Source organism: Calypte anna, chromosome 2 (genome assembly GCF_003957555.1).
Source record: "Calypte anna isolate BGI_N300 chromosome 2, bCalAnn1_v1.p, whole genome shotgun sequence".
NCBI classification, from domain to species: Eukaryota; Metazoa; Chordata; class Aves; order Apodiformes; family Trochilidae; genus Calypte; species Calypte anna.
Window position 1 is genome coordinate 27,385,421 of NC_044245.1, and position 15,936 is coordinate 27,401,356.

Below are 15,936 nucleotides of genomic sequence, written 5' to 3' on the forward strand. Positions count from 1 at the left end.
ATTTCATGGTTTTCTCCCCAAATTCATGTTCTGGAGACATAATTTTATATAGGTATAAAATGCCTATGAGCATTAAAATGCATATGAGTCTGTCACTAATTGCTTTACAAAGCAGTTTCATTTCTGCAAGGACTAAATGCCAAGTTTGTTGATTTGTTGCTGAGGGAGCTGTACTTTGATATGGATCTGGCTGAAAGTGCCCAACAAGAGCAATAACAGAAGTTTAGGAAACTGATAAAATAGAAAAAGAATTTGCCATGCTTAGTATATGGTGAAACATAGTGTGAGCTATCAGTTCACCCTACTGCTTCATTTTGCTTTAGGCTTGTTTCATGTAGATTTTCCTGCTGAACTGTAACGTAATCAGAATACATATTTTTTAAAAAATATTTTTCCATCTAAAAAAAGGTACTGAATCTTTTGATTCAGTTTAAACAAACTATGCTTCATGCTTCGTCTGCACTGTGCTGGAGGTGTACCTTCTGAAAGTAATAGTATACACAAAGGATAATGGCATTGTGAAAAATTTGGAAACAATCTTGCCCTCCATTTTTTTCATAATGAAATAATATTATTGAGGGCCCTTTTTTATGATGTAAAAAATCTTAAGTGAACAGGTTCCAATGTCCACTGTGTTATTATTTCTCAGATTTTTTTTTTTTTAGTTCTCTTGGAAATTATTTATATAACAGTGTAAAGTTCCACAAATAGAGCATCTTAATACGCTTTTGCCAAGCTTCTGGCATTGTCTTAAATGCTATGAAGTAACAGAATTCTCTATATAACAGAACCAGTCTTTGGTATAGCATTAATGATTTATGTATACTGAATTTTATTTGCATGCATGCTTTCAGCCATGTGATAACAGCTGTTGCTCTAAATACATTATCTGAGTATTTTCAGAAGTGTGCTATGATTTTTTTGTATATAAGTTATGATGTAAATATATATGTTGTTCATAAGTATTGGCTAACTTCTGGCTTCTTTTGAAAAAGCTGTTACTAAATATTGCATGCTCCAGAACTAATTTGAAAGTGATACCTGTTTCTGTGTATTTCAAATGTATTCTGTTCTTTATCCTTTTCCATTTAGAGACCTGTCATTTTTGTTTTAGAACGTTTTAGAAGTGATGACTGAAAAATAATTAAGAAATTATAGGGGAATACATTAAATGTTTGCCTTGTAAGTTAAGCATATATATTTTGAAACACATCTTTTAAGCCTTTCTGGAAAGATGGAGTCAGTTCAATCAGTTTGAAAAATTTTCTGGTCTCTAAGACAAAAAAACTCATCCCAATGTTAAGACGTGTATATTAAATATAAGGATTCATATGTACTTGCAAGTGGTATGTTTTCCTTACATTATCCTTACCTTTTTGACTTTATATTTTGCATTTAGGCACATCTGGGAACTTTTTTCGTAGGCAGTTTAATGTCTGTAAAGTTTTATATTGGTGAAGTTGTTAAGTACACACAAATAACACTAGTTTTCTTAGGCTTTTTTTTTTTTTTTTTTTTTTTTTTGATGGCTACAAATATTCTTTACATATGCTCACAGTTATACAACAGACCCACATAATCTTTCCTGGATTTTACTTGGTCCAATTTTTATAGTATCTAGGTTTTCAGTAGAATTCACCCTCACCTTTCAATCAAAGACAACAGCCTCTCTTTTCAGAAGTAATATTGAATTTTAGGGTGGCATCAGAGGCACAACATTAAGGGACATGGTTTACTGATGGACTTGATAGTGCTAGGTTAATGGTTGGACTTAGTGATCCTAAAAGTCCTTCCTTTAATGATCCAAAGTGATCATAGAATCATAGGAAGTTTGGCATTGGAAAGGACCTTGAAAGATCATCTATTCCAACCCCCCCTGCCAGAGCATTATTCTATTATTCTACTGCACAGTTAAACTGATTATAAATCAGACCTGGACAGCACTTACAAATAGAGTTCTAAGCATGTGGACAGTCAGATGCTGTATATAGGAGGGCTGAGTAGCAAATTTTTTTAATGCCTTGTATCTGACAGAAATTCACTACTTACCCAGGCACTGGACATCATAGTTTTTTATTCAACATAACTGCTTCCCATACTCATCATAGTGACTGGCAAATGCTTAGAAACAATGGCTGATGTAGGAATTTCTGATACCTGAAATAAAAGCTTTTAGAATTTGAAGCACTAACCATCATAATTAACTTGACTGTTACCATACAGCTGAGTCCTGAGTACCTCCTGAGCTCACTGCACTACTTGTAATGGAAAAGCATCTGCTAATGTCCAATTTGAACTTCCCAAGCTGCAGGCTGTGTCTGTGAGCCCATGTGATGTGATGAGATGAGGGAGGAGAGTTTGGCTGTGTTGTCTTTAACTTCCCTTCAGATGGTTGTGGGTTACAGCTCCCACACTTCACCCTCCTTCACCCTCTCCCTTATAGGCTATAAGCTCCATTATTAGGCTCTAAGATGCCCTTGCCATCTTGGTAGCTGTTAAGTGGACTCTGTTTTCTCATTTCTCTTAAATTTTGTGGTCTGAAGTGGGTTGTGGCACTTGAAGCACAGTCTCATTAGCTCTGAGTAAACAGGAGTAATAATAACCTGCCTTGCTTTGCTGGTCCTGCTTGCATTCAGTCACACTGAACTGGACATTCACTGTAACCCCCAGGTCCTTTCAGCAGGGCCAAGAGCAGCTCAGCCAGTTGCTTGTCATTCTGCACTGATGCATGGAGTTATGAACTTCATGATTATCTGCTCAAGTCCTCAAGTTTGTCAAGTAAATTTTGGACTGGAGCCTTACTGTTCAGTGTGTCATTCACTGTTCCTAACTTAGTGTTGTTCTGAAAGTTGTATTTCTCTGAGTTCTGAATAAATTTTCTTTTAAAAGTCATCCCTCTTTCACTTGATAGCCTTCTCATTTATGACAGCCCCCTGCAAAATTCTGCATAGTGACTGTTAACAGGCCAAAGTTTCAACTTCCAAAGCTATAACAGAGCTTTGTGTAGCATTCATGATGGAGAAGTAGTAAATTTTCTGTAATTTTTAAACCGTAATAGTAATGAGAGACTACTTAGGCTTCCCTTTGTTCTCTGGACAGAACGTTCCAACAAGCAATAAAGTTTCAGTAGTGCCATTAATCTCAAGCTAAACTATAAATAAAACCTGACTTTAATTGATTTCTGCATTTCTGAGTCATAGCAGCAAGTACATCATTGATTGTGACCTAGGTGATGATATACAGTAGTTTGGTTACAGGATTCCAGATGATGCTGTAGAGACTTGAATGGCTGACTGTAGAACTCTTACAGTTTTGAGGTTTCTAGGACACTCTGTAAGTGTCTTAAAGAAAAAATTACTTTCAACAGGAAGATAAAAATACCCATCTTCTAGGCTTGCATCTGTGTTTGAGTATGATGGAGCCTGTTACATACAGCAGGACAGCTCAAACGTGTTTGTTAGGCATGAGCTTGATAGAGTAGCTGAGTGGCAAACCAGAATTCCTCCTCTGGGTCATTTTGTCAGGCTCTGATAATCATGCTTAGATTTTGACATATTGAAGTCACAGAGGAAGTTCTAAATGCTTCACAGATACCAATAAGCCATCACTAAGTGGTGGTTAACTTGCTGACTTAGGCCTGCATTTTCCTTTACAGCAGCATGAAAACCAGGCATTTGAGAGGCTTTGCAGTTGGCTCATCAGATGATGACTCTGCAGTGCTAGAACTTGAACATTGCAATGAAATGTAGATTTTCTTTTCAGAAGTCATCTTTACCTGGAGACAGCCAACCCACACAACTTCATGTACTTTTCTGAAAAAAAAAAAAAAGATCTGAAGTATTATTATCTGAAAGACAGATATGTTGGGAGCATTTATGTAGTACTTAAGAAAGAATACACAGTTCTTACAGTGTACTGCAGTACTTGCAATAAAAATAAATTGTATACTATAATACAAAATACAAACATTTCTATGAGTTTTTTCTCTTGATTTTGTTGATAGATGGTTTTAATTACATACAGTTTATGCAACAGATAATTTTGCTGGGAAGATACTCTATGACTAATACGATCAACAGAATCTGAAGCCCTTTTCGGCTGCTTTGGGAGGAGGCAGACAAATTTATTGATGCTGGGAGTTGGATTTTGGGTTCCCTGTGCAAATGTTTCTGTTGGGCATGTCTGGAGTCATGCTGCTTCAGAGCAGCCTGAGTGTTCCTGCTGCTGTAGATACCTCAAAACTCACAGAACTTAAAAGTAAGATTAGGCATAAAAATTTAATTACATCAGAACTCATATAATCTTCCATGCTACAAGAAGGTTGGAAGGACTAACATTTGATTTTTAGCACCATTTTTGTTGCTGGTTAGGTTATAGAGAGGAAAGCTTTAGTCAAACAAGTCATGTTTAGTTGGTAGAGCATCTTTTGTATGCACTGGTAGCTTAAGACTAAGGCTGGGTGAGTAAAAGCCAGTTTAGTTCTGAAGTGGAAATGTTTTCCTAATATTTGTTTCACTTCCTTCCATTTTCATGAAATAAAAAAATAATTAAAAAAAGGGGGGAGCAGGGGGCAACAACCCCCAGGCTGAGTGAGGAAATACCAAATGGCTTTTTTGTAAGGCAAATTTTTAAATTTTCAAATCATATGTATACATATGTAGAGGATAACAAGTTTTTTGAAAATTACACTTCCATTGTTTAAGAGGTACAAAGTTTTGACCAAATTTCATATAATTGTAGAGCAAAAAATTCTGTCATTAAACTGCTGTATACTTCTGTAGCTTATACTTTTTGGTCTGTGTATACTTCTCCAATTTCTGTGCTTACATTTCCTTTTATTACTTTGACGTTTTTGCGTGTTAAATCCATCTTGTTGAGTGAAATAATTGAACATAATGTGTAACTTCGCTGTCAGGATAGATATGCATTTAGTAAGACTTCCCATCTGTTCACTTTCAAAAATGAGACAGCATACAAGCTGAGAAAAACTGAGTATGTGGTAAAGGTTTTATGTTGGAGATGGTGCATTAAGCTACTGAGCCTCACAGTTTCAATTTTATTTATATTTTATCTTTATAACTTGGTTATGTTTAGCTTATTTTTACTAATGTTCCATTGGTAAATTTGCACTGCATGGCACTATGTGAAGGAATCTGATTCTCTTCTGAGTCATTTAAACAAGAGAGTGAAAAGCAGCTTAGTATATTAACATATTTTACAATGCATTAATCTGTTATGTATTAAAATAGCAGGCTCTTCTTAGAATCTCCACAAAAAGCTTCTTTTTGAAGCAACACCTTTTTCAGACATCATTTAGGCCTGACATTAAGAATTTATATTCCAGTTATTGGTTATTCATTAATTGAACTAAAAGACCTTTCCCAAAATTCTGTTTTGTACTCCTAAAAAAGTTGACTTGCCAGATAATATATTGCTGGCAACATATACTGCCATATCTGATCAGATATAGTTTCGGTATCATAAGATAATGATTATATTATTAATCAGTATTAAGTTATCCACGTATCTGGAAAAGATCCCTACCGAAATAAGAGACAAAATATCAAGTGGAAAATGTTGTTCTGAGTTTTGGAGAAACCTTTGGAGATTTCTTCCTTTGTCAAGGAATATGCTGGTGCATGTAAATTAATCAGTCTTTGGTGCATATAAGTGTCAGTGTGTTCCCCTTAATTCTGATGAAATGTAAATGATGTCTGATGTTTAGCAGTGCAGCAAGCTACATGAACAGGCATTATGGACAGTGGCCCACTCATTTTCCCTGAAGGCTTTTTTAACTCCCTATTGATTTATACCACAATTTTTAATGAGGTTTACGCTTAACTTTAATTATGAAGTTCCTACTATTATACCTTTCTCCTGTTAAAACTGCTGTAAACTAAACTGTTACTATGTTTTGGGGTTTTTTTTCCTTTTTTTTTTTCCTTTGGAATCCATCTAAATACTCAGCTTAAATCCATTAAATACCCACCTGAAAATATGTAGTCTTTTACAGTGTTGATTACATGATATTGTGCAGTTGAGATAGAGAATTAGTTTTGGACTGTCATCTGACCTTGTGGAATACAAGCCCTAGCTCAATATTGCAGTAAATAATAGTAAAAAAAAAATAAAAAAATTCTACAACATGCTTTTTGAACTACATAATGAGTATTCTAGCAGTCACAAGGCTTTGTTGAACTCATGGGTTGGCATTCATTTGAGCACATTTTTTCTTACAGTGAGAAGAGATTAAACTTGAAAATGCTCTCCACGTGCTCATTCAAAATAATAGCAGGAGGAAGGAAGAGTTTTGCTTTAAGTGGAAAGGGATAGTCACTCCTTGCTGTTGCACACTGAATCAGATAGAGACAGCTGCAGAGGGAAGATATGCATTGCAAAAACCAGATCAATTGGATTCACTCAAATCCAAATGAAATTACATCAGTCAATAACCTTCCTTTCAAGTTACTGAAATCTTCTTGGCCCAAATTTCTCTTGTCAGGTTACTGAGTTTTGCCAATGATTAAAGTATCTTGAAATTGCTTCGATAACATCAAGGACCTTGTTGTGACAAGGTCTGTAAATGCAATCTCTTAAAAGAGAAAGCTGGGTTTCATGTAGAGTATTGACTGAATTTTTTTCCGTGGGTTCTCAGAACCTTGTATTCACAAAGACAGTGCAGAATGAAGGGGAAAATGACACTTTTATTACTGAATGAAACCACTTAACACATGTGAAACCAATATTTTCTTTAATCGTTTATGTAAGATATGTCATATCTTCTAGCCTTTTAAATAGTTTGAAAACGTGTTCTTTTTTCAAAGTGGCTATAGTAGTACTTGAAAAAGAGAATTCTGTAAGTTAAGACTACTGTTACCTTGTTTGCCTGAGTCAATGTGTTTGTGAAGTGAACAGCTCTAAATTCCCCTATTTCTACTCCAATGTGCTGTTTTTAGAATCATGCAGGGTTATTCTATTACTGGTATTTTCTATTACTACCTCAGGTGCTGTGGTGTTTTGTCCTGCAGATAACTTTTTTTTACAGGCAAATCAGTCCATTTATTAGCAAATGCAAATGTATTTGTAGATGTAAATATCAATTGGAAAGCATTTATTAATATTTATAACTTTGACAACCCTGAGAAGAACTAAAGGTTAGCAATGCCTAGAAGACACATTGCTCATCATTGTTCTGTGGGGTCTGGTGGTTCTTTTTTACCCTACTAAAGAGCTGTGCTCCTCTCCTGCATATATGGAGTTGTCATTACACAGCAGTTCCTGGGATCAGGGGACGTACCTTGAGCAGACTGAATTTTAAGAATGGTTATCACTTATATCAAATTCAGATGGTTTGATGTTTACTGCAGATACGGTTCTTTGCCTTCTAAAACTGGTCTTGGTCAGCACTTCTAGAATTAAGTAACTCAAGTTTCTCTCTCTTCCTTTACCGTCTTACCTCACTGAAGCTTTTTCCAGATATCCCAAGGATCTCTTTAGGCTTGATGGGCTTACCTGGTGGGAAAGTCCTGACTTTTCAGAATTGGTAAGGTATGCTGAAGCAAACCTTTGAAGATACACTGAGCTTACATTATGGTTGCAAATGTATTTTACTTGTGCCCAGTTAACAGCCAAAAACATTTTTGTCACAACATGTATTTAAACTGATGAAAGGAAGTGTGAAAACAGCTAAAAATGAACAAGGATCAAAACTACTAAGCATGACATTTTTCAGCAATTTGCATTTTACAGTATCTGTTACACAAATAAAGAGAGCCTTTGGCAATTCCTGTAGAAAGTATTGAAACGGTTTGTGGGGCTTTTTGTGCTGTAAATTCCTTAGAAAAGGAAATTTGCATAGATTCATAGACACCCCCTTCCTCCATCACATGATGCTTATGTAACAGGATGCAGGTTATAGCCCATGTGTGTGTGGTTAATGGGAGATGGAGAGAGGTTGATGTGTTTCTCTATCATTGTACCAAAACTTGAAAACCGTTGAACTTGGAAGTGCTTTCTTAGTTCCCTCCGTTGTATAGGAATATAGCAGAGCTGATAAAAACAGCTGTTCTTCTAAAGTAGTTGTGAACCTCCCTGTTAAAGATACTATTACTGCATTAGTGCATTTCCTCTGATGCTTTTTTTTCCATCTGATGTTTCTTCCATATACTGGTAAGAAAGACAGGAAAGCTGTTCAGTTTTGTTTACTGTCCTTACTTCAGATTTTTGTAAGTACAAAATAAGTAAATAAGTAAGGCTGGAAATAGAAGTTCAGGTATTGTAGGCAGCTCTGGGTACTGCAGTCAGTAGAAGTCACAGTGGATGTATAGGTGCTGCAATTCAGTGTAAAAACTCTGTAGTGCATTTCATCCAGGTGGTTGTTAAGCATGTATAGGAATGTTAGCAGCTCTTCGTATGAGGTAAGACTGGGAAAAGATGTGTAGCAGAGGGAGAACAGCAAAAGCTGGGAATAGAAGAAGACAAACCAAGTCAATAGGAAACATCTCAGGAAAATTTTTTACTAAGTAGCCCTCCAAAATCGGTATTCAGCTGCCAGCTGAATCTGTGGATTACAAGCTTAAAAAAGCTATTGTATTTATTAATATATATTCCTTTGTCTTTTACCAATCTCTTGCCAGTTTGAATTGTGTTTAAACAAGATCAGTGGTGATTCCTTGATTAAATAATACTCTACAAGTGAAGGGGATGAAGATAACTCTAAATGATGTAAAATAAATGATATAAAGTCAGATTTTAAAGACAGTAAAAATAGAAAAATCAACCAAACAATTAAAAAGCAAATACCCTTTAATGTATCAGTAAATATTATAATATTCTTTAAAATTTCTTAGTATTTTGCTGTCAATGAAAATACGATAGAAAAAAGTAGGATTCACTAGTGCAGGTATAGGCAACTTTTGTTTCCTACTTAATGCCTGTGTTCTTAGAGCTTTACCTAAAGTAGTGGGATCTTGGCTTTCCTCTGTAGGTACAAGTTTCCTCTGTGAGCCTTCTTTGTCTTTTATTACTTCAATTTTATTGTTAAATTGAGCTTACTGTTAAAAATGTATCTTTCTGTTAGCTCAGCTATGAAATTTGTTTAATATATAAACATACATATACATAAAAAGAATTTTATATAAAATCATTTATAAATATATTTATATATGTGTAAATACATATATAAGCACATTTAGGGAAACAGAAATACAAGGTCATATTAAAAATATGGATTGCTTTAGTCATCTCCAAACCTTGCTGCCCCAGGAAGTGCAGAGCTTATCACATTCTGATGACCTGACTGATGGTACAGGTGCAGCTACTCAAACTGTTGCTGAGAGGACAGAGGTGGCACAAAAACCTTGAGCTTATCTTTACTAGCTTTAAAAACTCTCCCTTACTTAATGCTTCCTAAATTCTCAGACTTCTTTTCTTTCAAATTCTGTTCTATAAATGAAGCATTTTTTAAGATTCTAACAGAGTAGTCATGTTGTTTGTGCTTGTCATGTAGTCAGTCTCATAGCTGCATTTGTGTGGGCTTCAAAACTGAGGAAAATGCTAGCTTCACAATCAAGCCTTCTTGTATTAAGTTGTTGCTTTTATGCTTAAAAAAAAATAAAAAATCTCTGTCTTATGATGGGCTACCCTTTTTCATTGAGCTGTACTGAGAAAAAGTTAACAGGATGCTATACTAAATTTAATGCTTAGGCTCTTAGAGACTCTTGGAAGTTTGGTATGAGTTTCTTAAACTATTTGAATCTGAGCATACACATTGCTTGAATTTAGTGTAATGTTAAAATGTTTCATAAGACAGAGCAGAGCTGCTATGATCTTTCAATGTTAATATTTTTTTCTTATCACTTTACTGTGTAGATACCCTTCATGAGACACAACTCTGCCACAACTCATCCTCGGAGGCAATCCTGGAAACCTCTTTTATAATATGATTTTTAAATGTGGATAAAGCTCTGAATAGAGTACCTAAAGTAAAGGAGGACAGCTACCTTGTCTCTACTATAAGCTTATTATGACAAAAAGTTGAGTTTGCTTGTCAGGCTCGGTTAGAATGTAATTGATTGGTTTGTTATTTGGACTGACAAGGTAGTTAATTTGCCTGCTTTTTTTTATTTTCTTTTTTCTTTTTTTCTTCTCACTAATCAGGAACATTTCTTCTGTGCATTGTTGAAAAATCCCGGATAAATGTCTTGTCAGAATTGTCCTATTAAGTAATGTCTTTTTCCCCTGTGCTTCCTTGGCAAATGATGTTATACAATGCTTGGATTCACTGAAGAGTGACAGAAGCCTGTGGGACTTAAATACTGTGCATTCCTCTATGATGATACCGAATGAAATAAGCAACAGTTTGCCATCCACCTGCTGCTCTACTTATACTCTACTTATATTCAGTTCAATAAGAACACTTCTATATAGAACACCATGTTGTACATAGACCTTAATGTAAAAAGGATTGTTTCCTACCAAAAAACCCCAAAACTGTTCAGTGATAATGAGACCTGTAAAACACTTGAGACTAACTATTCTGAAGGAATAGATTTGCCACGGAGAAATGGATTTTATGCTTATTAGTATGAACTCATTGTTTCTGACTTCAGACACTTGAGTGAACAGAACTATACCTATATTGTTTCCTGAAAAAGTTTTAAGAAAAAGAAAAAAAATGAGTATATGCAGACATTTGTTTTGTTTGGCTTACTTCTCCTGGCAGTGTCCAGAACAAGTATATCTTGTCATAATACAAATATGAAAATGTTACGTAACTTGGGGATGGAATGAAGAATGGATCACACAGCGTGACAGCTGAGGTCTTCATCTTCGTCCATATATATCCTGGTAGATGCAGACATACAGTATTTTGATCTACCAATGGTACTGGTCCAGATCTTAAATCTACAGTAGCAGTGTGTTGACACCTTCATTGTTTACACCTTGAACTCGCTTGGAGAAATTCTGCTCAAATGCAATCACACTTGTAACTTCATGACATATAATCTTGGAATTTCTTGAGATATGGTGGTTTTTGTCATCTATCAAGGGACATTTTAATTTGAAACTATTTTTTAAACCTAAAAGGAAATTAAATGCTGTAATAAGTAATAGGAGAAATATACAAATTTGTGTATACTTATCTACAAGTCATATCTTACCAGGGCATTTCATGTTTCAATATTATATTAAATAAAATTAACCTGATGTCTTAACACGTCGTTTTGTTTTAAAAAGGGGTGGGGTGATATCAGAGTAATACTTTTGTCTGAAGTGTTGGAAATGCTTATCATTCTGTATTGGTAAGGCACACAAGGACACATTTAAAATAAAGAAACTTGCACTAGGAAATCGAAATTAATGACAGAATTTTATCTTTAAGAATCAATGAATCTATTTGAACAAGACCACTAATCCAGAATTTTGAAGTACAGTAAAAATTTACATCCAAACAGTGTGCTGACAAAGGGGAAAAAAAATAATATTTTATCTTGTGTGTCACGCTGAGTTTAGAGTTAAAAAAAAAAAGAAAAATTAATGTGTACTGTGATTTATGATGTTAAACTAACACATCATATAGGTAGTGTGAGTAAGATGAGAGAATGATAAATGTACACTACCACGATCCTGTCTTTATTAAGACCTTTAAAATACTTCTGAGTGTGACATTCTGTTAAGTAAACTAGAGAACATTTCTGTTAATTAAGCTACAATAAAATATGTAGCTGATTAGAAAAGCAGACTCTTTACCATGGACTTACTGTCAAGTGATAAACCACTCACTGGGTTCCACTCAGGACTGTCCTGAGTTCAGTATTACTATCTTTTTGTTAATTTGCTTTACTGTGTTAGGTGCTGGAATAAAGAGTTCAGTTACTTTTGCAGACTGTATTAGTGTGATGTAAGGCATCACAGGATTAGAATTAAAGATGAAATTTTAAGAAAGCACTCGAAAGAAGTATTCAGTAAAGGAAGAAGTAAATCACTGTTTCGTGCATGATTATGATACAAAGAGTAACTAGTTAGGAGATGTGTCTTCAAAAAATAAAGGTGAGGGGAGGGATGGACACAAACCTGGTCTACAGACTGAATGGTTCAAACTGATCATATCTGAGCTGTACAAAAAGAGGTGTTACATTTAACACATTAAAATACCCCTCCTGACTATATGGAAGACAGGTATCTCTCAGGCTAGCATATTCTATACTCTTTGTCAAGAAATGTAGAAAAAATGCAAAACAAACTTGATTGAATTATAAGAAGACCACAGGAGACATAAATGAATAAAAGCTTAAAATAGTTGTATTTCTTTAGAGAAGATAAGGGAATATGTTTTCAGATCAGAAGAAAGTTAAATTTTGGGTAGATGATGTGGGTTAGGCAATAAAAATTCATTTTCTAACATTAAGAATAATTGCACTGGAGAAGTATTTTTGGGAATTTGAATAATTTCTCCTATTGGGGGATTTTAAGGGCAACCTAATGGGTGTTAAAAACTTAGAGGATTGTTGGTACTCCAGTGGGCATGCTTGGTATCCTAAGGTGATTTCCTGCTCTATTTAGTGTGTTTGTCCTCCAGTACATCCTTTGTAGGATTTTGTTCCTTCCTTGGCACTTTCTTTTTGGCATTAGGTATAATCTCAGCTTTCAGTCTGTCTGTCTCATTGATTTGAATCATCACGTCACTTGCTTTTCTTCTGGAAAGCCAGATGATAGCACTCAGTATTTCACCTTTTGGAAGAAGTTTAATGGTCATCTTCAAAAATAAAGTGGATTTTTTACACCCTTCACCAATACACCTGCAGTTACATGAGAATAGCACTATAGATGCAGTTGTATTACAGGTGGAATGTGCTTCAGAAAAACTAATGCAGTGTTTGCTAATAGCTTTTCAAAATTTTATACTCTTCAGTTTATCAAGGGGTTATCCTTGTTCTTTCAGGAATTCCTGTTTTTTCCAAGAAATAAATTATTTTGGACTGTCTTGGGGGCTGTAATTCATGTAGCATTATCATAATACATGTCTTGGAGAGTATGTCTCTACAGAAATACTTCTATTTAGAAAATTTTGCAGTTTAAATTAAGTTCTATGCAGTAGCTGTATATTAACAAAATAAACACATTTGACATGGTGTTTACATCAATATATTCCCCTGTATGTGTGTGCCCTTAATGAATTTTGCAAAATAACTTGTCAAAGCTATGTGTTTTATAGTTTTGAAGTACTATAAGAGAGAAGTGAGCACTTCTTGCTTAAAGGAAGCTGTTCACATACAGGTATAGTAAATAAAATTTATTTATAGCATTCTTATAATTAATTGTGTACATGCAAACAGTTTCATGAAACAAGATTTGTGGAGCATTCAGAAAACATCTGGATTACATAGGAGTGTTACATAATGGTAGCCAATTCAGATTCTTCCCTACCCATAAATAATTAGCTTCAAATTTTTCTGGATTTGGGGGTGTTGCTTGTTTGTATTAGTATTAAAAAGCTTGAATTAAATTAAGTAGAAGAAGTGGCAGATTTGGGCTTACATAATAAATTTGGCTCCACAAATGTCTGTCAGATTAATGCTTATTTTCTTTTGCTCATTTGTGGCATAATTTAAACTTTGTCACCTCTGTTAAAGTGAAGTATTCGATGTTTAAGTTACATGATAAGTATCTGGGGGAGTAGAAGCTAAATAAAATGTGTTTTGGTTTTTTTTCCTTTTGAATTTATAGGGAGAATGTTTTGTTTACATTTTTTTGCTTTGAAGTAGGACTTCCTAGAGGTGAAAGCCATAGAAATTCATACTGTTATGCATTATAACTAGTGCTAAATACAGCTTTGTTTGTTTTTTTAAAAACTTAAGTCATGTAGCAACTACTGGAAAGTATAGTGTAGGTCCTTTGAGTTTATGAAAGGTTTTCTACAGGATTATTGTACAGATAAACAGTCATCAATTCCGTTGAGTTCTTACAGGCATTTTAGTAAGTTGGAGAGTATACAGTTTTCCACATCCCAAACTGTATAGGTACTTTGTTGTGAAAGCACTTTGAATTGGAGATCAGTAAGCTCATCCTGGTTTCTCAGGCTATGTGTCCATGTGAAATAATTATTCTGCATCTTTTATATTCTCTCATTTCTCATCAGCAGCCCCACCACTCTCTTTTCTAGGCATAACAGAAGAGGATAATAATCTATTGTCTCAACTAACATGATGAAATGTGAAAGTCAGGGCCTTCCTTTTGTATGCATTATACCTGGCATAATAGGAATGTGAAGGTGGAATGTGAATGTGACTTTTAATTACTTTGTGTAATACCATAAGCATTATCCTTCTCAGAAAGAGGATTTAATTTACTTAAATCAAAATTAGGAAAATATTAGAATTCAGAAAGATTCAGGTTGAAAAGAGCCTCTGGAGGACATTAGTTCCAGCCAGCAACTCAAAGCAGAACTGAATTCAAAGTCAAACCTAGCTTTGAAATGAGATCAAGTTTCTTAGAGTTATGTCACTGAATTTTAAGCATTTTTGGAGATAGAGAGCCTTTCATGACAATCCGTACCTGTGTTTGAAGAGGCTATATAATTAGCCTATATCCTGGTTTATATTCAATAGTGTATGCATGTGAAGTTACATAAGAATTTGAGTGCTGGAATCTGTCACATTCATAAGGGTGAAATCACCTAAATCTTGGTTGGCCTAGGTGAAAAGACTTCTAAATTATCCTGGCACTAACAGTTTCTTAAAATTGTCTGTAGAACAGAAACTGCAAGATGTCTTGACTATGCATTCTTAGTTGTTGTGCCACTTACAGGCAAGAAAAACGGTGTCAATACCAGAGAGAGGAAAAACAGCTTTTTCCATTTTATCCTTAATATGTTTTTTTTCTCTTTGGCAATATTCTGTCTAAAAAGAGAAGAGTTTCTAAGGATCTAGACCACACACATCACTGGTGTTTAGTGCTTAGCTTATGACATAACACAGCAAAATGAGAGCAATTTATTTTGGAAATGATGAGGCTGAATGTCAGGGTAAGATATTAAATTTTTTTTAAAATATGTTTTCCACATATTCCATAACAAAAAAGTGCTGTTGTTGTTTTGGGCTTCTCCCTCAGTAAATAGAATAAATGTACTTTTGAACAGCATTAATAACAATGCACTAAGTATACCATTATACTATTATTATACTGTTAAGATCTTTCATTAATTCTTTAAATAAGGGCACAGGAAAGCACCTTCTTTGACATTACATGTTCTAACCCATCCCACAGTATTGATTTCTGTCACCCAGCATTTATCACCTCCATGGTCTGGTTGCCATTAAGGTACTACAGGAGCACTCCCCTCCTGTGCCAATCTGAATTCAGTCAGCTTGGTTCTACTGTTTGAAATCACTTGAGCTACAGCAGCTAACTCTGGTTTTGGGGGGAGTGCTTGCCTGCTGTTTTCTCTTCCACTGATGAGAAACAGAATGAGGAGTGCCATAAACTCTCAGAGCTGGTGTTAGGTATTTCATCTGAACCCCAAAATGTGCTGCAATTTAAAACTAACCCCATGCATGTGTCCTGCTGTTTGCATTTTCAGAGAGGCCCAGCATTTGGACACTGAGGGATTAAAAGGGATAGAGATCAGTGCCTGAGATGTAACATCTGTTCCTTACATGTTGAGAGCCTTTAGTCAGAATGGGATCCAGAATAAGCCAACAAGGAATGTGTCAATAGTTACATCCCCAAAGGTGATGGAATAGCCACGTGTTGTGTCCCCTCAAATAACATGTGCACAGCCATCCCCCTGCAGTTCTCAGACTTTTAAAACTGGATTAGATCCATTTTTTTTTCTAATTCTGAATTTGAGAGAGTAAGGCGTATATGAGAACTTCATTAATTTTAATGGCGATGATGATTTATTAGTATGTATCAAAGTTTTGGTTTTTTCCCATT

The 15,936-nt window shown here is 35.0% G+C and overlaps 1 protein-coding gene across 5 annotated transcripts in view; it reads left to right on the top strand.

Moving 5' to 3' along the window:
- Window positions 1–15,936, top strand: part of PHF14 (PHD finger protein 14) — a 152,628-nt gene that overhangs the window by 78,951 nt on the left and 57,741 nt on the right. Inside the window, exon 17 of one of the 5 annotated variants that reach the window (XM_030445691.1) lies at window positions 9,871–11,216. The exons of the other annotated variants lie outside the window; for them this stretch is intronic. Within the exon in view, the coding sequence (XP_030301551.1) occupies window positions 9,871–9,883 (13 nt within the window). The 3' untranslated portion in view covers window positions 9,884–11,216. Of the gene's footprint in view, window positions 1–9,870; window positions 11,217–15,936 lie in introns of those variants that run through there. 5 annotated transcript variants of the gene reach the window in all.